The following is a 26,643-nucleotide window of genomic DNA, read 5'->3' on the forward strand; positions in this document are numbered from 1 at the left end:
AAGTTACAATTAAACCTAACACTACACTATCATTAAATTAATTAAATAAATTACCTACAAATAACTACAATTAAATACAATTACATAAACTAACTAAAGTACAAAAAAAAAAGCTAAGTTACAAAAAATAAAAAAAATAGGTTACAAACATTTTAAAAATATTACAACAATTTTAAGCTACTTACACCTAATCTAAGCCCCCTAATAAAATAACAAACCCCCTAAAATAAAATAATACCCTACCCTATTCTAAATTAAAAAAGTTCAAAGCTCTTTTACCTTACCAGCCCTTAAAAGGGCCATTTGTGGGGCATGCCCCAAAGAATTCAGCTCTTTTGCCTGTAAAAGAAAAATACAACCCCCCCAACATTAAAACTCACCACCCACATACCCCTAATCTAACCCAAACCCCCCTTAAAATAACCTAACACTAATCCCCTGAAAATCATCCTACCTTGAGTCGTCTTCACTCAGCCGAGCAGCGATGGAACCAAAGAGGAGACCCAGACTGGCAGAAGTTATCCTCCAAGGGGCACTGAAGAAATCTTCCATCCGATGAAGTGATCCTCCAAGCGGCACTGAAAAAGTCTTCCATCCGGGCGATGTCATCTTCCAAGAGGCGCATTTAAAAGTCAGTAGTTATGAGTTTTATGGTACAACGCCGTAGCATAAAACTAATAACTAAAGTGCTAAAAAGTACACTAACAACCACAAACTACCCAATAACCCCTAAACCAAGGCCCCACCCGCATCGCAAATACTAAAAAAAAAAAAAAATTAACCCCTAATCTGCCGCTCCGGACACCGCCGCCACCTACATTATATTTATGAACCCCTAATATGCTGACCCCAACATTGCCGACACCTACATTATATTTATTAACCCCTAATCTGCCGCCCCCAATGTCACCGCAACCTACCTACACTTTTTAACCCCTAATATGCCGCCCCCAACGTCGATGCTACTATAATAAACATATTAACCCCTAAACCGCCACACTCCCGCCTCGCAAACATAAGTTCAATATTATTAACCCCTAAACCTAAGTCTAACCCTAAACCTAACACCCCCTAACTTAAATATAATTTAAATAAATCTAAATAAATATTCCTATCATTAACTACATTATTCCTATTTAAAACTAAATACTTACCTATAAAATAAACCCTAAGATAGCTACAATATAACTAATAGTTACATTGTATCTAGCTTAGGTTTTATTTTTATTTCACAGGCAAGTTTGTATTTATTTTAACTAGGTAGAATAGTTATTAAATAGTTATTAACTATTTAATAACTACCTATCTAAAATAAATACAAAAGTACCTGTAAAATAAAACCTTACCTAAGTTACACTAACACCTAACACTACACTACAATTAAATAAATTAACTAAATTAAATACAATTACCTAAATTAAATTAAATGAGCTAAAGTACAAAAACCCCCACTAAATTACAGAAAATAATAAACAAATTACAGATATTTAAACTAATTACACCTACTCTAATAACCCTATTAAAATAACCCCCCCCCAAAATAAAAGAAACCCTAGCCTAAACTAAACTACCAATAGCCCTTAAAAGGGCCTTTTGTGGGGCATTGCCCCAAAGTAATCAGCTCTTTTACTCTTAAAAAAAAATACAAACAACCCCACCAACAGTAAAACCCACCACCCACACAACCAACCCCCCAAATAAAATACTAGATAAAAAAACCTAAGCTCCCCATTGCCCTGAAAAGGGCATTTGGATGGACATTGCCCTTATTGCAGCCCAAAGTCCCTAACCTAAAAATAAAACCCACCCAATACACCCTTAAAAAAACCTAACACTAACCCCCTGAAGATGGACTTACCAGGAGACGTCTTCATCCAAGCCAGGCGAAATGGTCCTACAGACGGGCAAAAGTCTTCATCCAAGCCAGGCAGAAGTGGTCCTCCAAACGAGCAGAAGTCTTCATCCAGGCAGCATCTTCTATCTTCATCCATCCAGCACGGAGCGGGTCCATCTTCAAGACATCCGACTCGGAGCATCATCTTCATCCGACGACTAAAACAGAATGAAGGTACCTTTAAGTGACATCATTCAAGATGGCGTCCCTTAGATTCTGATTGGCTGATAGAATTCTATCAGCCAATCGGAATTAAGGTAGAAAAAATCCTATTGGCTGATGCAAGTTCGAATCAGCCAATAGAATGGATCAGCTAATAGGATTGAACTTCAATGCTATTGGCTAATTGCGTCAGCCAATAGGATTTTTTCTACCTTAATTCCGATTGGCTGATAGAATTCTATCAGCCAATCGGAATCTAAGGGACGCCATCTTGGATTACGTCATTTAAAGGTACCTTCATTCTGTTTTAGTCGTCGGATGAAGAGGATGCTCATGCGTCGGATGTCTTGAAGATGGACCCGCTCCGCGCTGGATGTATGAAGATAGAAGATGCCATCTGGATGAAGACTTCTGCCCGTCTGGAGGACCACTTCTGCCTGGCTTGAATGAAGACTTTTGCCCGTCTGGAGGACCACTTTGCCCCGCTTGGATGAAGACGTCTCCCAGTAAGTCGATCTTCAGGGGGTTAGTGTTAAGTTTTTTTTAAGGGTGTATTGTGTGGGTATTATTTTTAGGTTAAGGACTTTGGGCTGCAATAGAGTTAACTGCCCTTTTAAGGGCAATGCCCATCCAAATGCCCTTTTCAGGGCAATGGGGAGCTTAGGTTTTTATAGCTAGTATTTTATTTCGGGGGTTGGTTGTGTGGGTGGTGGGTTTTACTGTTGGGGGGGTTGTTTGTATTTTTTTTTACAGGTAAAAGAGCTGGTTACTTTGGGGCAATGCCCCACAAAAGGCCCTTTTAAGGGCTATTGGTAGTTTAGTTTAGGCTAGGGTTTTTTTTTTATTTTGGGGGGGCTTTTTTATTTTAATAGGGCTATTAGATTAGGTGTAATTAGTTTAAATATCTGTAATTTGTTTATTATTTTCTGTAATTTAGTGTTTGTTTTTGTCCTTTAGCTAATTTAATTTAATTTATTTAATTGTATTTAATGTAGGGAATTTATTTAATTGTAGTGTAGTGTTAGGTGTTAGTGTAACTTAGGTTAGGTTTTATTTTACAGGTACTTTTGTATTTATTTTAGCTAGGTAGTTAATAACTATTCTACCTAGTTAAAATAAATACAAACTTGCCTGTAAAATAAAAAAATATCCTAAGCTGGCTACAATGTAACTATTAGTATTTAATTTTAAATAGGAATAATTTATTTAATGATAGTAATATTTATTTAGATTTATTTAAATTATATATAAGTTAGGGGGTGTTAGGTTTAGGGTTAGACTTAGGGGTTAATAACTTTAATATAGTGGTGGCGACATTGGGGGCGGCAGATTAGGGGTTAATAAATGTAGGTAGGTGGCGACGATGTTAGGGACGGCAGATTAGGGGTTAATAATATTTAACTAATGTTTGTGAGGTGGGAGTGCAGCGGTTTAGGGGTTAATATCTTTATTATAGGGGCGGCGATGTTGGGGGTGGCAGATTAGGGGCTAATAAGTGTAGGTAGGTGGCGGCGACGTTGGGGGCAGCAGATTAGGGGTTAATAAATATAATGTAGGTGTTGGCGATGTTGGGGTCAGCAGATTAGGGGTTCATACATATAATGTAGGTGGCGGCGGTGTCCGGAGTGGCAGATTAGGGGTTTATAATATAATGCAGGTGTTGGTAATGTTGGGGGCGGCAGATTAGTGGTTAATAAGTGTAAGATTAGGGGTGTTTAGACTCGGGGTTCATGTTAGGGTGTTAGGTGTAGACATAAATTTTATTTCCCCATAGGAATCAATGGGGCTGCGTTAGGGAGCTTTACGCTGCTTTTTGGCAGGTGTTAGACTTTTTTTCAGCCTGCTCTCCCCGTTGATTCCTATGGGGAAATCGTGCACGAGCATGTTACACCAGCTCACCGCTGACTTAAGCAGCGCTGGTATTGGAGTGCGTTAATGAGCAAAATTTTGCTCAACGCTCACTTCTTGTCTTTTAATGACGGGTTTCTGAAAACTCGTAATACCAGCGCTGCAGGTAAGTGAGCAGTGAGAGAAAACTGCTCGTTAGCACCGCATAGCCTCTAACGCAAAACTCGTAATCTAGGTGTATGTCTTTCCAATTCAGCTAACAGGTTCCCAATAGTTAATGGACTTGAGAGATGGATGTGGAGCAAACATTTGCTTTAGTTGGAGACACTAAGGTTTTGTTTTTTGTTTTTTAACTTTGAACCTCTCTGCTTCTCCACTGACTCAGATCCCCACTTTTTTCAATTAGCAAACAGGCCCGTAAAAATAGGAATAGACGCATCTCTTCAGATTTAGCTAACTCTGGGAACTTGTGCTTTCTTTCTATTTGCCATAAATTCAGTCTGATGATTTCTGCCAAATTTTTCTTAGGATTAACATTTTGGACTGTTTTTCTCTGTTGATCTATTCCTGTTTTACTCAGCCTTCAGAATGTTCACATTAAATATGATATAGGGGTATTAGGAAGTAACTAGGCATTATATGGATGGCTTTCTAACTGATCTATATATTTAGAGTTAGTAAAACAATATATAATTTCATTTGCCACTAACTTTTAACTCCTTAGTCTGTTATATTTGTTATGATCCATTTTATATGTCTACACTAATATTCATGTTATATATTATGTTTTAAAGGGCTACATTTGAGAAGTTAAAACAGAAATGCAAAATAAGTCTTTAATAAAATCTAAATTGTACAGTAACTAAGTTAATGCAACTGGTATTTCCACATTATACATAGTGATCTACAGAATTGAGAATGATAAAAAAAAGTGGACCCCCCAGTTTTAACCCCTTAGTGATCAGACCATTTTTCACTTTTGTTACCGTTAGGGACCAAGGCTATTTTTACATTTCTGCGGTGTTTGTGTTTATCTGTAACTTTCCTCTTACTCATTTACTATACCCCTCAATATCGAGGCATCACTGCAATACCCTAAAAGAGGCTGGAAGTGATCACGATTCAGGGTACATCCTTGGTCATTAAGTGACAGTTTTTGTAGGACGTACCCTGTACATCCTTGGTCCTTAAGGGGTTAATACCCCTCTGATTTATTTTAGACAAAGTACATGATTCTTGATCTAGTGTTGGACCTAGAGGTTTATTTAAAGAAAGATCTAATAAGATATTCTCTTGTTTAAAAATAATGTTACCCCTTCTCATTGGCAAAACATTACAATACTTTTTAAATTTTATTGCTTTTTAACTTTTTTAATCTCAATATTTATTACATTTGTATTGTAGCACTTTAGTGTTCACAGGGAAGGTCCATCAAATAAGTCACTTCCTCAAGCACTAGGGGTCTTTCGATGGCCATCATAGTTATGAAAAAGACACTCAAGTAAATAGTTTTATTTGTTGCATCTAAAATTTATTAAAATGCATTACAGGTTTTTTCAATATCTATTTAAATAACTTTAATGTAATGCTTTCTTGCAATAAATATATATTTTAGCATGTTTAAATAGCATTTTCACAGATTTTTTTTAGTTTGATTGAAAGATGTTAAAGTACAATATACAAGTGTCAGTTAAATGTTTTATAAACCAACATTAAACTTTGTAGTCAATAACCATTTCATTTTTAATAGAAACATGAATGCAATACCCTTGTGTTATACTAACCAAAAGCTAACCTCAAAAGGTGGAATAATGAAAACATCATAAACTCATTTGTCCATGATGGCGGACAAGCCGTGTGAGTGCAGGGAACATACTGCACAATCAATTGCTTGTATAATCTTTCATTCAGGCATCAGATGCTGCATCTCTTTAGAAACACAGGTGAGCAGGTTTCCTGTCTGGGAACTTTGCCTGAATGTCAATAAATGGGGCTCAATTTGTTGTCCCCCCCCTGCCCCCCCCCCCCCCAAAAAAAAACCCCTTCATTAACTAGATTTTTTTTCACTATTTAATATACAGCCAGGATCACTGACATTTTAAATACATTAATTATTTAGGGTCTGGTGAACTATTGCTTGTGTATGCCTCTACTTTCTTTTGTACAATGTAATATGTTTGATATATCAACGTTCTTTGGATTTGTATCTTCCTACATCCATGGATCTTTAGTCATTTGTTTTCTATATACTTACATTAACTAGTTTTCATATAAATGTTTCTCTTGATTGCTGTGTTTCAGATTTCAAGGTTACATTTTTCATTATGAATTAAAGTGCCTGTTTTATCTAAATAACAGTAGAATCATCATACTTAGTGGACTTTCGGTATACGTGTAAATAATGCCAATGTTTTACTTACTTTTGTGTAAATAAAAAAAATCCCTTTTGTTCACTGGAAAGCAGCTCTGATTATTCTGTCACTAAGTGGTTGGGTTGGCCTAAAATTATCTGCCAGTATTCCATCACAGCCATCCTGAAGGTCTGCTCCCTTTATGTGTGTTCTCAACCTCCTAAATTCTTCAATCTGAAGGGAAAAAATAAAATTCTCGGGTAACATTATAGAAACCGTTTGCATGCAATGTCCTTTTAAGGTCTATTGTGTCAGTGTATGTAGGAAGCTTCTGTATTCATTTATTTATTATTTCTGAAACATACAAAACACATTAAAGTCAAACATATATGATATAACAATGTCGTGCCAATGTGCTTTTGTTAAGAAAAAATTCAAGGCAACACCATTAATGCTTTTAGTACATTGATACAAAGAAAAACACAAAATAAAACTGCATATTGTTTTGCGTTATAAAGCTACATTGTCTCACTTCCTTTGTTTTCTTCATGCTTACGTACTTGTTCTATTTTCTATTACAACAATAGTCTTAACATTTCTTAGAGTAAAAACATGTTACATATATTCCTTTTTAAAATAATGGCAGTTTTAATTTTTTTGTTCACTTCTCTTTTTTCTTTTTTTACAATTATATAAATCTTCTCAGAAACACAATTGTTTTCTAATATGTTTAACTGAATTATGGTACACTTGAATCTTTAAATTCACTTAAATGATAAGGACTATAATTTGAAACATCTCAAGAATGAATTGTTCAAATTAATTCAAATTAAACATTTATCTTGATGTACTGTAAATATTTTAACAAGCTGCAACATCAGAATGACCCATTAGATGGAGACATGTTGCCAAATGTGAGTTTTAAATTCAGATTCCAAATTACAATGGGACCAGTAATAATTGAATTAATTTCATTAATAAAAATAAAAAAATAATGAAATAAATGAGAGGAAATCTTTATGAATGCCAAATCATTCAGAAAAAAAACTGTGTAATAAATATGATTATCCAGAAACTTAATATTTCACTATAAACTGTCTATATTACTCTGCCAATATTTTTACCCAAATGCACTTATTTAAATACAACATAATTAAGTCCCCTTGGATATATGTTAGTAAGTCTGAGTGGCATTATTTAAGAAAGTTATCGATCTGGCCGCAGTTAACATTGCACAATTTGCTGATTGTGCAATGCCGATACCTGATGTGCGCAGCCAATGGAGTGCAAGAGGGGGGTGTCATTCATTTTGATACTTTCAGATCAAAATGATTGAAAACCGTCACCTAAAATCTTATGATTGCTGCTACTAAACTGGCGTTTTAGGCTTGCGCTGAGAGGAACTGAAATGCTGGTGGACCGAAATAGACTTTTAACAGGATATATAAATCCACTAAATGTACAAATTTAATGCAAGCTTAGAGGAAGAAATAGTTTGCATTAAAAAAAAAAAAAAAAGAATCATCCAAAAAAAAAATAAAAAAATTTCCAGAAAACAAATGCAGTGTTTTATTTTCTAATCAAGAACTAGTATTTTTCTTAAAGCATCTATATGTTATTATTAAATAATATAAGAAAACACATTTTTCATTTTTCTCAGTAGCTTCATAACAATGGTTTTAAATTGAGCAGTTAGTATTGAATGATTTACAATGCTCGGGTTTATGTACTGAGCACTTCATGCATTTGTACGGAATGTGAGAGTAAATACTTGATTTTTGTTTTTCATTCCTGAGGCTATGGTTAAATGTTTAAAGTTTGCTTAGCCCACAATCCACTATCTACAGTATGTGTGTTACTCTCAGTCAAGTGGGATTAACTGATTCATCTGTGTGTCTAACTTCTTTCAAAGGGGGTAAACTCATCCCCTGCATATCATTGGAACCCGAGATGAGGGCTTAAAATGATTGCTTTGTGTGTATTACTAGTAGAGAAGGGGTAAAATCACTGCCTTGTCTGTTACTGTCAGTCAATGGTATAAAACTATTTAATTACAGTTAATTTTATGAAAAATATATATGTAGGAGCCTAGGGAGCTAGGTAGTATTTGGAGGATACTAAGTGACCCCTCCAATGGAAATTTCCAGTCAGCAGGCTGTCACATATTTTTTTGAAGGACAGCAAGAAAGTTGTAATCATTAAATAAACTTAATATATAAAAAAATTCATATTTTTAATGAGCTGTTTTTGTTCAGACTTTAGAAAATACTTTCCCCCCCCCCCCCACATTTCACCATATTGAAAAATGTCACTTAATATAGTCATACTGGTCAGATGTATTGCCTTGACTGTGCAAAGACATATATACTTTAAACTTAAAGATGTTAAAATAAGGTGTTTTTAATCAGTGTGTAGGTTTTTTTTTTTTTTGGGGGGGGGGGGTTAAGGTGTGTCATTCCACAAAGAGAGTGATGAGAAGTTAAGAGCAATCTATTTGTAGTAACCAGTCATGCTTAAACATACATTTATTATTAGTTCCCATATCTGTTTCAGCAGATTTAAAGTAAGCTTTCATGCAAAAATATTTTAACTTGTTTAATGAGTCCTATTTTACGTGCATGGAATTTGTTTTACTGTCCCTTAAATTTCCATAGACAAAATATGCAATAATATTTCTCATGAAGAGTTATGTATACATAAGAAGAGAGTGTAAAGTCAAAACATATAATAACAAGACCTTAACCAATGAAAGACAGGGAATTCAGCACTCTTGAATTTAAAGCAGTCTATGATTAAGCACCACTAGTGGGTGGCAAAACGGATCAGACTGTCTTTTCACCAGTCACCTTGCCATGTCATGTTAGATGGTTTTTCTATGCAATAAAGTTTTGCTGATTTTAATTTATTTTTTTGTTCCGAGTAGTGCCTGACACATTTTTCCTTGTAACTGTAACACTTCAGTGCTTGACAGAATGTTATTTCTAACATGCATTTATTGTGGACTTCCATCATTTTATGCCGGCATCCATATGTATATGATTTTATCGTGTGAGAGACGATTTGTGTAGCTACATTTATGACTTCTCTATGAGGTTGTCTTGTATTTAGACAAGTTGATATTATATTTATGAGTTTTTTCTTATGTGGGTGCTCAATTCTGTGTGCACTAGGAATGCATATTAAAAAATGTGATTTGCTTTAAATTTAAGAGTGCTGAATTCCCTGTCTTTCATTGGTTAAAGTCTTATGATATGTTTTCTATTATAATGTTTTTTACTCTCTCTTCATCTTATATATACATGAATATTTAACAGTCTGCACCTCCTCTATAGGGAATATTTAAAATAACCTAAGCCTATTTAGCCCTAGTTTCATTATATATATATATATATATATATATATATATATATATATATATATATATATATATATATATGACTCCAAACATCCAAAGGAGGAAGAAACAGGAACTCCGGACTCATGGAACTTGTGCAAAGAAGTTTATTCAGCAATGTTGCTCATAGTAAGGTGTGTAACCTAGAATACACCTGACACGTTTCAGCTTCATCATGCGCTATATCATGAAGAAATAGTTTTATACAAAAAAGGTACTGATGCATTGCTATAACTATACAATATCCAAACATTAATGGCCAGATTGAAGTAATGCACTATTTAATGCTCCCGCACAAAAGCTAACTCTGCTAGAAGTAAGCTTTTTGCGCATGTCAGGTAGCACTCATATTAAAAGTTGAAAGTAAACAGTTTTCACTTGTGCTCTAAATCAATGAGCATAAAAAGCATATCGCACACGCAATAACATAATCTCCCATGAAAGTCAAAGGAGCAAAAAAAGTGGAAAAAGACTAAATACATATAACATATTATGCTATGTGCAGAACATCGCATTGTTACATTTTTACAGTAAACATACAGTATAACACTTTATGACTATTGCATAAATATGATTTTTCATATTTTCATCTACTTAACTGCAAAGGGCTTCAATGTACTTATATATATATATATATATATATATATATATATATATATATATATATATATATATATATATATATATATATAAATATATATATATATATATATATATATATATATACAGTTGTGCCCATAAGTTTACATACCCTGCAGAATTTATGATTTCTTGGCCATTTTTCAAAGAATATGAATCATAACACAAAAACTTTTCTTTCACTCATGGTTAGTGGTTGGCTGAAGCCATTTATTATCAATCAACGGTGTTTAATCTTTTTTAAATCATAATAACAGAAACTACCCAAATGACCCTGATCAAAAGTGTACATAACCTGGTCATTTTGGCCTGATAACATGCACACAAGTTGACACAAAGAGGTTTGAATGGCTATTAAAGGTAACCATCCTCACCTGTGATCTGTTTTCTTGTAATAAGTGTGTGTGTATAAAAGGTTAATTAGTTTCTGGTCTCCTGACAGACCCTTGCATCTTTCATCCAGTACTGCACTGACAATTCTGGATTCTGAGTAATGGGGAAAGAAAAAGAATTGTCAAAGGATCTGCGGGAAAAGGTAGTTGAACTGTATAAAACAGGAAAGGGATATAAAAATATATCCAAGGAATTGAGAATGCAAATCAGCAGTGTTCAAACTCAAAAAATGAGGGGTTCTGTTGAAACCAAACCATGGTCAGGTAGACCAACTAAAATTTCAGCCACAACTGCCAGGAAAATTGTTCGGGATGCAAAGACAAACCCACAAATAACTTAGGTGAAATACAGGACATGTGGTGTGGCTGTTTCAAGATGCACAATAAGGAGGCACTTGAAGAAAGATGGGCTGCATGGTCGAGTAGCCAGACGAAAGCCATTACTACACAAATGCCACAAAGTATCCCACTTACAATACGCCAAACAGCACAGAGACAATCCTCAAACCTTCTGGCACAAAGTCATTTGGAATGATGAGACCAAAATTTAGCTTTTTGGCCACAACCATAAACGCTACATTTGGAGAGGAGTCAACAAGGCCTATGATGAAAGGTACACCATTCCTACTGTAAAACACGGAGGTGGATCGTTGATGTTTTGGGGATGTGTGCACTACAAAGGCACAGGAAATTTGGTCAGAATTGATGGCAAGATTAATGCAGTATGTTGTCAAACAGAACGCCTCATTTTCTACTTCTTGATTAGAGGTTGAACACTGCTGATTTGCATTCTCAATTCCTTGGATATCTTTTTATATCCCTTTCCTGTTTTATACAGTTCAACTACCTTTTTCCCACAGATCCTTTGACAATTCTTTTTCTTTCCCCATGACTCAGAATCCAGAAACGTCAGTGCAGCACTGGATGAAAGATGCAAGGGTCTGTCAAGAGTCCAGAAACTAATTGACCTTTTATACACACACACACTAATTACAAGCAAACAGATCACAGGTGAGGATGGTTACCTTTAATAGCCATTCAAACCCCTTTGTGTCAACTTGTGTGCATGTTGTCAGGCCAAAATTACCAGGGTATGTAAACTTTGATCAGGGTCATTTGGGTAGTTTCTGTTGTCATTATGATTTAAAAAGAGTACACACAGTTCATTGATAATAAATGGCTTCAGCCAAACACTAACCATGAGTGAAAGAAAATTTGTTGTGTTATCATTCATATTCTCTGAAAAATGGCCAAGAAATCATAAATTCTGCCAGGGTATGTAAACTTATGAGCACAACTGTATGTGTGCATTTGCATATTTATATGTGTATATATGTCTGTAAATACATATATACACATAAAAATACATAAATACATTTGTACACACACATACATATTTAGATATGTACATGTATGTAACTCAATTTTAAAGCCCTTTTGCAGCCTTTTTTTCTCATATCTTTGAGCCCTTATTTTTTTATAATAATTTTTATTAGATAGTGTTATTATGAATGTCACTGTAATGTATTTTTGATGTGCTTTTCTCAGGGTTTAACACTGCTCATTACACCCAGGCACCCTCTTATGGCCAAACTGGAGAACATCATCAGTGAGAGACAGGTTGCAGTCCCAGAATTATGATGTCATTACTTACTATTTAAAGTGCCTCAGTTCAGTCTGCCTTTGCTCTTGCATTGTCTCAGACTTCTTTGTGAGTGCCTGTGTTCCTGTGTATAACCTGGCTTGTATTATGTCCCTTCTGGTTCCTGATCTCTGGCTTGTTTCTGACTCTGCTGATCTTTGTGTTCCTGACCCCGACTTTTCGCTTTGGATCTTGACCCGGCTCGTCTGACTACCAGCTCTGGCTTTGACTCCTGGCTTGTCGTTTGTCTATCTCTGTCTGATTCTTGGTACCCTGACAGCTTTGTGCAACTTTTTTGTTTTGTTAAACATTTAACAAGAGCTCTAAGGATGCTGAAGTCATCTATAGCTGTAGCATAAATCATGATTGTGCTCAAGAAATCACATTTACATTCAACTTGTAATATGAGCGGTAAACCAGACGTGCACAAACACTCACGATAAACAACTATTCGCTTGCTCATAAATTAACGTGCCACTCGTAATCTGGCCCAAAAATTGGACAACGATGTGACAGAATATAACATATAACATATGTTACACATATACAAGTTAATGCAATTCATAATTGATGATAATATGTTTGTCCACAGCTTAATTTTTGGATGATGAAAAAAGAAGGAGGTGTAGAAATTGTGGCACACCAATCACATGAGAAAACAAAGGAGATACTATTTTCCTAACAAACATACACTCTGCATATTGTAATGTCAGTTTAAGCGATAGATAGATAGATAGATAGATAGATAGATAGATAGATAGATAGATAGATAGATAGATAGATAGAGATAGTTAATTATGCTCTACTCAACAAACTGATTATAAATGTGTACATACATAAGAAAAACATGTATACATTTCTGCAACATATGATTTTATACATGATAACCTATTATTTATAAAGCGCATGGCTAAGAAATATTTTTAAATTGTTTCCTTTTAAGTCTATAAACACATTTTGGCTATAAGACTCTGAATAAACATTACCTTTTGATTTTTTGTCATCCGTGACATTTTAGATAGCTTTTCCAGAATCAAAACCTGTAACCTTTGCTTTAAAGAAAATGTGAAGTATGAGAGAATATCTAATGAAATAATGTTTTAAGTATATTGACAATAGATTAGAAACATAAGGGTATATTTTGAAGTATTTTTGTCTGCAATACTTCATTTTGGTGATATTTAACGGGTATTATTTTGCTGTCTGTATATCTTGATATTACCAGGGCCAATGCAGTGTTGTAGTGAAATGAAACAAACTTGAAAAAAAAATGACATTCATTTGTTAATGGCAACCCTTCTTAATCCCTAATATTTCTGTCTTTCCCCTCAGCGACCAATAATGCTATCAACACTACTCTCTTATTAAATTTGCATTTTTATATGTTTTTTTTTTTTCATTTTTCTTTTGGAGATGAGGGTTTTACTCCATGCAAAATTATAGCACAACATCATTACAGAATAAAAAGTGGAACACTTAGCTCCAGATACACTTATATATACTATTGAAAACAAAATGGCCTAGATTAGAAGTTGAGTGCAACTGATAATGGGTGTCACATTTTGTGTTCAGGCTTGTTCAAACAATAATGCATGAACAGGTATTAACCCCTTCGCTACCAGGAATTTCAGAGGAAAAACTTGCCCAAAGTACCAGAAAAAGTTTAGCATTTTTGCTATCACTCTGTTTAAACAGAAATAGAGTCTTTGTTTTTTGATTTACCTATGAAGACTATATATTTTTTAAAGTAGACACCCCAAAGTGTAGATCTAGACCCATTTTGATATACTTGATGCCACAAATACGATCATATTAAAAAAGATTGTTAACCTTTTGCAAACTTTGGGTTTCTCACTGAAATTATTTTCACACACCTACTGCAGTCATAAGACAAAAGGTTGTAAAAGGTTCTCTGGGATACCCTTTTTTTAAAAAAAAAATAGCAGACATGCCTGGCTTTGCAATTAGTTTTTGGCAATTAGAAGGCTGCTAATTGAAACTGCGCACTACACTTCAGAAACTCATAGCAGTGAAGGAGTTAATCAGTTAGCTTGTAACGTTAATATTTGCTCTAGTATAGGGATTACACCTGATACCTCTCACCTCCCTGATCCCTCCAAAAAAGCTCCCTCTTCCCCCCCGGTAACCATTATCTTAGGTACTAGAAGGCAGTCTTCCAGTATCCGGCTTAGGGATTTTAATTATTATTTTTGCAAAATATATATATATATTATTATTGTTTAATATTTATGTAGTGCAGACCCTCCTCACCCTCCCACCTCCCTGATCCCCTCAACACAGCTCTCAACCCCTCCCCCCTCCTATTTCTCTCTGCCATATTTGTTACTGACAGACGATCTGCCAGTAAAAAATATATATATTTATTTTATTTTTTTGCATTTTTATTAATTGTATTTATTTTTATGCAGTGTAGGGACCCCCTACAATGCTATTGTAGATTCAAAAACATGGACGTGTGTAGCAAGAAGCTTAACCAAACACTCCAATGCTTTTTAACTTAAAGGGACATTCCAGCCAAAATTAAGATCCACATGGGTACATTTCAGTTTTGAATAGAAGCATTTTTGTAATATACATGTATTAGCAAAAATGCTTCTAATATATGATATAGCTGTTGCAAATAAGTATGCACCGTGCACCAGTATTTTAAACACAGCACTTGCTAAGATGCTTGTATTATCTGGTAATGAATCTATTTGTTAATTGCTGACATGTTACAAGCCCCACTGGTGCTATGAGCAGCTGCAGTATTTAAAATGCTGTGGCACTGAGAATATCTTTGCTTCACATGCATGTGCAAAGAAAAATGCTAACACTAAAGCAGTGATAACTCTTACTATAAGCATTTCTGCCAATACAAGTATATTGCAAATATTCTCTTATTCAAAGATGTAATTCATCTATGTGCATTTTGACTGGAATATCCCTTTAAGTTTTAAATTTCAAAGCCTTAGCAAGTGAGTGCTATCCAGCATGAATTTTAGTGAAGACACTCATAAAAAGAATGTACCGGTATTATTCAACGTGAATATTGTAGCACGCATTATACTACCATGTGCATAATATATCTTAACCATGGACTTGTAAATTTACCAGCGCAAAATAGAAAGTGGTATGGATTGTGCTCCAGCAATATTATTCTATACCGATTGCATTTTTCTGCTGCACTGGCAACGTGACCCTATGTGTATAAGATCAACTCAAATCATATGTATTTAAAACTGTAACTACTTCTCATACTATCTTCTTTAGCAGTGACTTGAAGTGACCAGTTTGAAACAATTGTAACTTTTTCAACTTTATTACAGTACAAATAAGGGATATTGTCTTTACAACTATTCGATTCTTCTGATACATTGGCTATACAGGAGATCTGTTCCATGTTACTACTTCCATCAAGAATGACCAGACTTCTGTGTTTATATATAAACTTTGTACTTCATAGTTCTGCACTCAGGGTACACATTTGTTAATTGTGTGTTACTTAACAGAATCTGTCATCTGGAACATTTCATACTCTTATTTACTCTTCTTCCATACAACCCTGTTGTACCTGTATTTTTTTAATACTACACATGCAGTGTTGATTTTTTTTTTTTAAATGTACCTACTTGATACAGTCTTGTAGAAAACAATAACCCACCTGTGCTTGAGAGACTGTTAATGGATATCTGAATAATAGCCAAGTGACTCCTTCACTACATGGTGGTACAGTAAGAGACCCCTCATATACCCAATAATCACGGAGAAGTGGATCTGGATTTTTTCAGAAGAATAGAGATCATTGTTAAATAATATGCACTTTTATGCTCACAACTCAAATATCATTAAAAATATGTATATATTTTAACTAGTTATTAAAACTGTAATTCAAACTTTACAGAAACAGAAAGAAAATAACACTTTATAATAATCTAGTATTAAAATGAAAAAAGAACTTTTATACAACTTGCTTTTGTATAATTAAATTCAATTACAAGTCCTAAGAATAGCTAATAGCTTGTAATTATGTTTCATATGTCTCCTCGGATTGGAGGATTTGTTTTTTAGACTGCAGAAAAATATTACTTGGTAAAATCCATCCCTATAAAGGCCTAGTTTAGTTTTACAAATATGGCAACAGAAGTTTGTATGGAGTTGTAGCTGGATTCTAAATAATGTACAGTAGAGTATGGAAAATCAGCTTAAATTTTGATTATGTAGATTGATATAATACACTTACAGCATGAAATGTGAGAAATACAGGCACAGACTATCCCAGGTAGTCGTATTGGAATTGCTATAGAAAAACTCAGTAGAAACATCTTCCCCCAAACAAATCTACAGGTTCTTGTTAATTGTCAGTATGGTCATGATATTATGCTCATTATGCCTGCTATGACCTGGTGTTAAACACAAGCCATACAAGCTCAGGGTGGTAGGCTAAATTAGTATTTATCCTCACATAGCATAAATTAATAATCTAGTGGTTTACACTAACAAATATAGAGTTAGCATCACTATATTGACAGCTCATAAAAATAGTGAGTTAATTCTGTTGCCACATTAAAATGCCTCCTTCCTGATAGAAAATAGATTGAAGAATTACTTTTGGGTTGTTGTTTAGAGGGATTGTTTCCAGGATATATATATAAATATTTTTTTGTTCTTGGGTCTTTCTAGATGCCAGATTTTTTGGGATTAAACACAATTTAAAATGTCAGTACTAAGATCTTGCAAAAAAAGGTTAAAGTGAAGGTCAATTTCAATGAATTAGTGCCCGGTTTTTAATAATCCTATTAAAAACAAGGGCACTTTAATTCATCAAAATTGACATTTCACTCCTTTTCTTCAAAAACTTACCTTTTAATCCCGACAGCCACTGCAGCGCTTCCACCGCCCGTCGCAAGCCCTCTTCGGCTTCCTCCAAACACAGCATTGCATCAGGCCATGATACCCCTGGGGGCAAAGCCGTGATTGGAGGAAGCCGGATTCATCATCTCTGGCATTAGAAGAGGCTTCCGACGGCCGTGGGAATCGCTGGAGTGGCTTTCAGGATTAAATGGTACGTTTTTGAGGAAAAGGAGTGAAATGTCAATTTTGATGAATTAAAGTGTCCTTGTTTTTAATAGGTTTATTAAAAACCAGGAACTATTTCATCCAAATTGACCTTCACTTTAAATATATATAGAGTACAAAAAGTACTTGTTTTTCATAGGGATCTGAGCTATTGTGCAGTGAGCAGCGCATTTTTACTTGGAATTCAGATCATTTTCAGGGACATTTATAAAAGCTTACACATATAAATCTAATAGATAGATTGTATTTTGTTAGCAATATATGACATTATATTATGAAGAAAAATGATATAATGTAATCAACTTACCAGGTAATAATGTATTAGGATTAAAGCAAGGTACTGTTTTTGACTTCCCCTGAAACATAATAAAAGTGTGTTTATTGATTTGAGAAAAATGTATGACAAATGTTGACCACACAGCACATGTTGCAAATGGACCTTGTACTGAAGGTCAGCTTCTTTCAAAATCTCACTAACTATATCACTTGTTTTCTTACTTGGGCAATTGCTTATTTATTTTGAATGCTTGCAAGGACATATCAATCTATTAGATAAGAAGGGCTTTGGATTTTAATATAGTGTTTAAGTTCATTATGTTTTATAAAGTGTTCACAGTAAAAGAATCAAGTGACAGCAAAAAAACAGCAACATTTATTCAATGAGGATTTAATGGGACATTGAACTTGAAAAATCTGTATAATGTAAATAAAAAATAAATATTTAATGTTATTTTGCATAAAAATAGTGTTTATTTTTAAACTATTAAAGAGACATAATAGTTACAATTGAAATGTGTAATGAATTGTAATATACTTCTATTAGCAAAAATGTTTCCATTAAAATATATCATGCTTCAGGAACATATGTATATAGGCTGTAGGTACCCCATATACCTTCACTCAGACATGGCTTTGTATGATGCAAATGGCGTTCTCTAATATGACACATCACCCCAGCTCTATGAGGAGCCACAGTGTTTGAATGCATGTTGCATGGGTTATACAAATGATCTTAAAGTTTAGAGTTTATTAAAATTATTTTCATACTCATTCTGTGTATCTATGGTAACCATTATTATTAGACTATTTTACATGAATTGTCTCTTTCAGGAATAATAGCAAAACATTTTTATTCTCTTTTGATATGATATCTCTTGTAGTGAATAAAATAATATGTAAAAAATAATTAGGTTAAAAAATATATATTGTTAGCTACATTTTTAGCTTTTACTAACAAAGTTATGCATGGAACAAATTAAAACAAAACAGGGGCATTACTGGATCTTGAGAAAAAGTGGAGCTCATTAACAGTGAGGACAGACTAGTTTCCAAGCCAGAATTTAATATTGCTAGTTGGGATCGACTCCTTCTCTTACACAGCTTTTGCCAATCATCCTTAATTTATTAGTCTGAGATGATTTCATTGGCACCTCTCAGGTGGTGGAGAGGTTAGGAATCTGTGGTCTTAACTTGTGGTTGCAGGCTTGCATGAGCAATGCAGCACTGCAAGGGCTCTGAAGTTGCATCCCCAGTTTAATAAATGGAGACCATAACATCATTTAACCATTTCCACCAAAACACACGTTTTGTTTCACCTTATTTATAGAAAGATACATTTATATGTGCCAAAATGTCTGCCTAGCTGTGGGTCTTTAAGTGACCATCCCTTTACACCAATGGTATTTTGCTTCTGTAAATGATAAGTTATTGCATTAAGACAATACTAATTTAAAAGCAAACATATTTAAACTATGTAGTCTATGTGTTCTTTGTGTTATCTAAAACACTGGATTTCCAAATACATTTCTTTTTTTTCCAGTCTGGAATAAACCCATTTTTTTGTTTTCATACTTGCAGAAGCATAACCCTCTCCAGTAAAGAAGACACAGTTGTACTTATCAGACAGTGAGGATCAGCAGGAGGTATAAAACCAATAATGTAGTATAAGTTTTAACTTGCATTTTTTATGGTTTTTGGATTTTCCTTATTCAACAGCTTTTTGAAATTTGAAAACATTTGACCTCTTTCAAATAGCCCATCTAGGCTGTTTGAGTGGTTTTTATTTAATGTTACAATTTTCATGCAAGCTCATTTCTGATTTTAATAAGTTGTTAAGTTGTTCATTCTCAGGTGAATGTGCTCTTCTATTATTTCCTCTTTTTTTAATTAATTTTTAACATTTATAAATGCCATAACTCACATTTCCTTTAGTTTCACATAATCTCTAATAGACTGAAATAGAAGCAATATTAGCAGTCCTGTGAGCTGGATTTACATAATTGCAAATGAGAGGTCCTAAAGGCTCTTGGATGAGAGAGTTTGACTAAGAAATCCTAAATTTGACAAACTATAAAGATCTTCCTCTTAAAGGACCAGTAAATACAGTAGATTTACACAATCAACAAATGCATGAAGAAAAGACAATTCAATAGCACTTAGTTTGAACTTCAAATAAGTAGTAGATTGTTTTTCTGACAAATTTCCCTGTATCATGTGACAGCCATCAGCCAATCACAAATTCATATACATATATTCTGTGAATTCTTGTACATGCTCAGTAGGAGCTGGTGACTCAAAAACTAAATATAAAAATACTGTGCCCATTTTGTTAATGGAAGTAAATTGGAAAGTTGTTTAAAATTGCATGCCCTATCTAAATCGTGTAGGTTTAATTTTGACTTGAGTGTCCTTTTAAAGGGAAACAAATATAAAAAATATCTATGGAAAAGCAAAAGCCCTAAGATAAAGTTGTTTAACTTACATGGAAATATATATGTGTCATAACTAGGTATCTGTTGCCTAATTGATGGTAAGGAGAATTCAAAGGGCTCCATTCATTGACAGGGATAGATTTTGACTAGCATCAAAAATTGTTAATTCAGGTCAAGAACATAAAAAAATACTACTACTACTAATAATAAAATATTATAAAATAGGCACAAATTGACTTTAAAGGGACAGTGAAGTAAAAAATTAAACTTTCATGATTCAGATAGGGCATGCAATAAAAAAAAAACTGCCCTATTTACTTCCATTAACAAAATGTGCACAGTCTTTATGTTTACACTTTTTGAGTCACCACCTCCTACTGAGCATGTGCAAAAATTCACAGAATATATGTATATGCATTTGTGACTGGCTGTTGGTTGATTTGTGACTGGCTTTGAAAAGGATCAGAAAACTCTAAATAGCTCAGCAGTTAAAGGGTTAATGTCTGTTATTTTACTTAAGGCCTAAATCTCCATCAAATATTTATATTTTGGTGATAAAAATGAAGTCCATTCATGCTGGAGATGTGGCAAACACTTATAGAATGTTACAAACATTTTCTACTTCTGCAACTTTAGATTTTCTTATGGAATCTAATATATTCTGAGATAATAGCCTATTAAGGCAATTAATGTATTTCAACTATCAAAATAAAACCATATCACAAAGGAATTTATCTAATGGCAAGATACACCAAATTGTTTTTTTTTTTTAATCTAAAAAATTGACTAATCCAAAAGTCAAATAGGATTTGGCAATAAGGAGCTTCTGAAAATTAGAATGGTACTGTGTAGTATCTCTTTGAGACTACCCATTAAACTTTTATCACATTTACAGTATCAAAAGCCAGTAAACTTGAACCAGCAGAAGTGGATGAGGCCATGACTCACCATGGTCTGCTTCTAGGAATCCACAAGGCACAACTGCAAAATCTGGATACCAAACTTGATCAGCTGACTGAAATATTCAAACCTTTTCTTTAAAGGGATAGTAAAGTCCAAATTAAACTTTCATGATTCAGACAGGGCATGTAATTTTAAATAAACTTTCTAATTGACTTTTATAATCAAATTTGCTTTGTACTCTTGGGCCTCTATTTATCAAGGTCTGGCGGACCTGATCCGACAGTATGGATCAGGTCCCCCAGACCTCGCTGAATACGAAGAGCAATACTCTCTCCGTATTCAGCATTGCACCAGCAGCTCACAAGAGCTGCTGGTGCAACGCTGCCCCCTGCAGACTCGCGGCCAATCGGCTGCAAGCAGGGAGGTGTCAATCAACCCGATCGTACTCGATCGGGTTGAATTGCGGCGATGTCTGTTCGCCTGCTCAGAGCAGGCGGACAGGTTATGGAGCAGCGGTCTTTAGCCTGCTGCTTTATAACTTGTGTTTCTGGCGAGTCTGAAGACTCGCCAGAAACATGGGCCCACAAGCTCCGTACCGAGCTTGATAAATGGGCCCCATAGTAGTCTTAGTTGAAAGCTAAACCTAGGTAGGCTCATATGCAAATTTCTAAGCCCTTGAAGGAAGCCTCTTATCTGAATGCATTTGACAGTTTTTAACAGCTAGAGGGTGTTAGTTCATGTGTTCCATAAAAATAACATTGTGCTCATGCACGTGGAGTTATTTAAGAGTCAGCACTAATTGCCTGCAATGCAAGTCTGTCAAAAGATATGAGATAAGAAGGCAGTATGCAGAAGAATAGATACAAGGTTATTACAGAGGTAAAAAGTATATTTATATAACAGTATTGGTTATGCAAAACTGAAGAATGGTAAATAAAGGGATTACCTATCTTTTTTAAAAATAACACTTTTGGTGTTTACTATCCCTTTAAGTCTAACTACTGATCTAGCCACAAATCCATCTACTCAAACACCTGCATCTAAATCAAACGCCTAATCTATCAGTCCTGAAAAGTTTGATAGCAAACATGAGGAATATATAGAGAATTTCTGAGTTAGTGCCATTTCCATTTCCAGAATAATCTAATGACTTTGGCCTTGCTGTCTCCACTACTTGAAATAGAAGATTTAATACTACAAGAAGCTAAGGTATTGTTGTCTTGTAATTGACGCAGTATTTAATTGTCCAGGAAGAGCAGCAGTTGCTGTGGCATCTAACCTAAACCTTCATCAATGTTCTTAGTCTGTAGTCCAGTATGTCATCAAGGTTGTGACTCTTGGCTGATGAGACAGACTGGAGCAAAAGGAGCCTTTAAAGCAGCAATTCAAAAACATCATAAAGATGTATAGCAGAACAACCCTGAGCCATTAGAAACTGTCACATACATTACAATAAATGCTAGACATATGGAGTAGCAGTTAGAGAAAGACAGCCTGAAAGTAAAGAAAGCAATATGTGCAACACGAACTGATGCTCCTTTTAAAAAACCAATGCAAGTTCCTTCCATGTGACTTTCAGAGTTTAAAGGCTAAGACGCCAGAACTTAGCGCTCGGTTTAGACTGTGGTGTTTAAGGACATGTATTGAGAGACTTTCCCATTTGGCTTCATTAAGCTTTAACCCTTCCCAAAACTCCCAGTTTAACACATTACTCCTACCTATATGATTATTTCTTAAAGGACCACTCAATGCATTATAATTACATAATTAGCACGTACATGATACAAAGACAATGTAATAGCACTTACTCTGAATTTCAAATAAGCAGATGTTTTTCTGACAAATCTTTTTTCTCCCCCCCCTGCACCATGTGACAGACATCAGCCAATCATAGACTAGTATACGTATACCCTGTGAGCTTATGCACATGCTCAGTAGGATCTTGTTCCCCATGAAAAGTGTCTTAAAACTGCATGTTCTATCTGAATCATACAAGATGATTTTGACTTGAGTGTCCTTTTAAGATGCTTTGTTCATTCCTGGAGGTGCTATTGCCATTGCTGTTCTTGATTGCGATTTCACCTGCTTCAGCTACATATTTGCCTTTGCCCTTGACTAACATTGTTCCTGAGTTGCTGACATCTATTTTTTCCTGACTTGTGTCCTAGTTCTGATTATGTCGTGCCTTTGCTTGCTAGTTGCCAAAATCTGCCATAGCAATTGACAGACTTGTGCTAACTACATTTTGGGGGATCACCCTGCATTACTAAAGGGTTACGTCATAGATCTCATCCAGTTTATTTAGACAGATTTCCTTAATACGGCTCTTTAATGAATAATCAGCACAGATTTAAATAAAAGTGACACATGTAAGGTAATGTAGCTTCACACATATAAAAAATACTTATATCCGCATCAAATGTTTATCTTCTTTAGAAAATGTATTCCAATTAGAGTCCATTAGTTATGTACTATTACATTTTATTTAGTTTCCATAGGCAAATAAGCCCAATAAACAATCTGAAACAAAGACTTACCTTATACTGGATATCCTGGAGAATTTCTGTGATGGCTTTGAGCCCTAAATGTTCTTTCCCTATCTAAAAGGAAAACAATCAATAAGGAATTGAGAGAAGCAAATACACAAACTAAAAAAAAAAGACAATTGTGCAAATGTTTTCTATACATTTTTTTTTCTAACTCACAAATATATTATTCTTGATAATTCTGAAAATTTACAGTACACCATAATGAATTAAAATACCTTATCATGAACCAATTATTTCATTAATTAACCAAGTTACCACTTCAGAAATAAATATGGACAGACTTGGTTCTTATCTTCCATCCAAATCAATGCATCTATGGCCCTTTCAAATGGGACTGGACTGTATGGCCTAGATTACAAGTTTATTTTTTAAACACTCGATTGATGATCTAGGGCTCACAAACATCTGCATGTTGGACAGTGCAGGTGTACTTGGGTATCACTTGAGAGCTAAGCTAAGGGTGTGTAAGCCGTTATGTTCTTCGTGTAATTATTTGCTAGGTTATTGATAATAATGATTTTCTTAAAGTAGAAAATTGCTTAATTTTACAGCAGTATTTTGGATTAAGCACATGTGCAACACTTAATTCACCATTTTAAATTAATTCCTTAAAAGGATATGAAACCCAATTTTTATCCTTTCTTGAAAAAAAAATACCTAGGTAGGTTTTGGAGCTGTGTATTGGTGGCTGCACATATATGCCTCATGTTATTGGCTGTTTCTTCAACAAAGGATATCAAGAGAATTAATTTAGAAGTAAATTGGAAAGTTGTTTGAAATGTTATTATCTATCTGAAAACATGAAAGAAAAATGTTGGATTTCATGTCCCTTTACGGACCAGGAATTCTAGAGAAAAACTTGGTCAAAGTAATGGAGAATGAATAATTTAAACAGAAAAAATCCTTTGTTTTTTTTCATTTATTTATTTATTTTAACACTTTCAGTGGATACCATTTCCAGTCTGCTAATTGCAGTTGATGTTCGAGCAAAGGGTCAATGGTTTGTTTGATTTGGCTTTATGTTATTTTAGGACCTTTATTATAAAAGTTTAAAAAAATAGGGTTGTCCCTAAAATTATTGACACAGCATAAAACTGAAAGATTTTCTAAATGGGATTTTTTACCAGTATTTGAAAACTGTGTGGTAAATGTCAAAACAGACTTTGAGGCACAAACCAGATTTTGAAGGATGTAACAGTGATAATAGGAATTATTTAACAGATTCTACAGTGTTTCTGGGACCATTTCTTATTTGCTTAAGGGTAAACAGACCTGGGAAAATGTCTGCCAGAGTGTCTGACAATGTCCTCACATTTTGGGTAGTTTCTGTATTTTCAAGTATGGCTTAATTATTTGGTCTGAAAGATCTTCCCCACCCATGAACTTATAGTCTATAATTGAAACTTTTTTTTTTTTGCTGCCTGGATTGTCTACCTCTTGCAGAAACTTCCCTGGTACCCTCATTATGTATTGCTGACAACATATACACATCTTTTTTGTCACTAATCTTTACTGTTAAACGTTCTTCATGCTTTTTGGAGATTAGCTATTGTGGCAAACCTTTATTTGTTTTACTGTTTCACAGGCCAGAGTGTCACAGAAGTATAATGTTTTAAAGAGCGGGATGCTGTTGTAATATTTGTCAACATACAGATTGTACCCATAGCTTAATAAAGGTTGAACCAAGTCCCAGACAATGTTCTCACTTATTCTTAGATAAGGTGGACAGCCATGGATCCAATTTACAATATTTCCCTTAATAAATCCTGAAACTGTGAATGTATCTTGTGACAAACTCACAAATTTTATAAAATGTAATGCCACAACATGCTCTTTTGGAGGGGATATATTGTTTAAAAATGAGTCTGCCTTTGAATTGCACCAGGGACACATTAATACATATATTCTTAAATGGTGTATAAACTTATGGAAATTATTTACTTAAATGTTCAATTAGGGGTCTGAGTTTATATAAACTGTCATCATTTGGATGGTTCAAAGTTACGGCCTGTGAGTTATCTGTAAGATGCAGAAAGTGTGAATTAATTCAGAGGGGTTGTATATATAGGGTGAGTAGATCAATATGAATTGTTATTTCTGTTGCGGTTGCTGGGGTCCAATCTTCATGGCTTGGGAATTTTTGGGCTAAGCATTGTTGTGCATATAAATTTATTTGCACAACGATTTCTTCAAGTAATTTAGGTGAAAAAAAGTAGAAAAAAATCTGCTGGGGTGAAATTGGTTACATTTATATTTATACCAGCAGACTTCACAACATAAGGAATTTCTGGGCAATATGGTTCAAAATGATTCCAAATTAAGGTGCTTAGTAGAGGAGCTTAGGTTCTGCGGAATCTGTTGGCACTCTACAAATAACCGATTATAATAATAAAAAAAATTGATCTAATAGGATTTCTCAGTTTTTTTTTTTGTTTTTTTTTGGGGGGGGGGAGTAAGGGTTCATCTTCAATGTCACTTTGCTCACTATCTGGGTTAGGCTGGTATTCAGATCTAGAGGGGTCAATATCTGAATATGATTTATTAAGAAAATCAAATGCCTCTTCAAGACAAACTATTTTATGCCATTTTTCTTGCCGAAAGGAAAACCAAATTCTAGTAGAATACAGTACAGCTCTTTCTTCCCCTGTATATTTTAGTAAAATTAAAATAAATTATATAATAAAGGTACTGAAATAATAATATATATATATATATATATATATATATATATATATATATATATATATATATATATATATATATATATATATATATATATATATATTGTAATATATATACTTTTACTAGTGGGAAGCCCAATTACTGGCTGATAACTAGAAATGTGTGTATCAGCGGGCGTCCCACTGGGCAGAAAAAAAAATCCAAGCAAAAAGTTTTTATTTAATAAATTAAATGCTTTTTAAAAAGCTGTTGTGTAATATAAATAGGTTTTATTTAGGAACATAGATGAGCAGATCTATAGATAGCTCTATAGATCTAATATTATAAAGTTGACTTCTCAAAGCTCCTCTGCAATATAATAACAATTCTTCCTGCCCAGAAGCTAATTTGCAAGTGA

The 26,643-nt window shown here is 34.2% G+C and overlaps 1 protein-coding gene across 2 annotated transcripts in view; it reads right to left on the reverse strand.

Annotated features, from left to right (window-relative positions):
- CA8 (carbonic anhydrase 8) overlaps positions 1-26,643 on the reverse strand; it is a 311,353-nt gene that overhangs the window by 114,416 nt on the left and 170,294 nt on the right. For both annotated transcript variants that reach the window (XM_053715065.1, XM_053715066.1), the window contains exons 5-8: positions 23,553-23,615; positions 17,709-17,757; positions 15,987-16,099; positions 6,325-6,489 (exon numbers count right to left, since the gene is read on the reverse strand). In XM_053715065.1, coding sequence (XP_053571040.1) covers positions 6,355-6,489; positions 15,987-16,099; positions 17,709-17,757; positions 23,553-23,615 — 360 coding nt within the window. In that variant the 3' untranslated portion in view covers positions 6,325-6,354. The remainder of the gene's footprint in view (positions 1-6,324; positions 6,490-15,986; positions 16,100-17,708; positions 17,758-23,552; positions 23,616-26,643) is intronic.

The sequence above is a fragment of the Bombina bombina genome, chromosome 5 (genome assembly GCF_027579735.1).
Source record: "Bombina bombina isolate aBomBom1 chromosome 5, aBomBom1.pri, whole genome shotgun sequence".
Lineage (NCBI taxonomy): Eukaryota > Metazoa > Chordata > Amphibia > Anura > Bombinatoridae > Bombina > Bombina bombina.